This window comes from Camellia sinensis, chromosome 8 (assembly GCF_055761805.1).
Source record: "Camellia sinensis isolate YWXY chromosome 8, ASM5576180v1, whole genome shotgun sequence".
Lineage (NCBI taxonomy): Eukaryota > Viridiplantae > Streptophyta > Magnoliopsida > Ericales > Theaceae > Camellia > Camellia sinensis.
In genome coordinates, this window is record NC_138968.1 from 182,190,688 (window position 1) to 182,191,629 (window position 942).

At 46.1% G+C, this 942-nt stretch overlaps 1 protein-coding gene across 1 annotated transcript; it reads left to right on the forward strand.

The window, feature by feature from the left end:
• Positions 1-303: 303 nt before the first annotated feature.
• LOC145798332 (uncharacterized) lies at positions 304-735 on the forward strand. Its single transcript, XM_082885854.1, has one exon. It carries the CDS (start codon positions 304-306, stop codon positions 733-735), a length of 432 nt encoding a protein of 143 aa, XP_082741980.1.
• Positions 736-942: the final 207 nt, after the last annotated feature.

Consider the following 942-nt stretch of genomic DNA (forward strand, 5'->3'; position numbering starts at 1 on the left):
CACACCCATGGCTCACGCTAGAGAAGGGCTAAGAGGCAGAAAATAGCTAGCCAGCAAACAAAGTACCCTCCTCAGGATCTTCGTACTTGGCTAATTGGCAACAAGCAAAATGAGCAATAACGAGATCACCTTGATCGTACTATCCACCAGAGACAGCACCTACCATTGGATTGGCTCGTCTCTTCTCCATTCTCCTTGAAAATCGAGGCCATAAGACCTCCCAAGAAATTCACTCCACCAAAGTTCACATCATACAATGGGAAGTCAGACCCATTGATGCACATTAGCCATTATCGGTAGATAATGTCCTTATGGAGCCGACACGAGGCACTGATGTGCAAAGTCTTCCTGTCCAGCTTGGGAGAATCCAGACTTCGATGGTTCGATCGTCTCCCCACTGGATTGATTTACGACTGGAAGCAGCTCTCCGAAGAGTTCTTAGCCAGGTTCGTCTCCAACACTAAGATACCGAAAGAGATGGATACACTGTTCGGTCTCCAAAAGGAACAGGAAGAAACACTACGTAAGTTTGCTAGGAGGTATTGGGAGGAGTATAATGACCGAGAGGAAAATATTTGCAGCGAACAAATGGCCGTGATGTCTTTTAAACACGGTCTGTGCCCGGAAAGTAAGCTAAGACAGTCACTTACCAAGTGCTTGGCCACAGCACTGAAGGATTTACGTGCCAGCATTAAGCAATACGCTCGCCTCAAAAATGATCAGATTGCCATCTAGGTAGCATCAACTAAACAAACAGCTCGGCATAAAAAAAGAGTGGACCGAGGGAAACACCGAGGACTCACAGTGAATGAGGTAGACAAGTCCAAATCCCATGAAGCAGTTCTGACCGTATTCAAGGAACCAATCTATCGTATTTTGGAAAAGATCAAGAGAGAGTCATTCTTTATTTGGCCGCCAAAAATGTTGGGAGATCCAGCTCGG

Coding starts and splice junctions, on each gene's coding strand:
- LOC145798332 (XM_082885854.1), top strand. CDS start 304: ATGTCCTTATGGAGCCGACACGAGGCACTGATGTGCAAAGTCTTCCTG.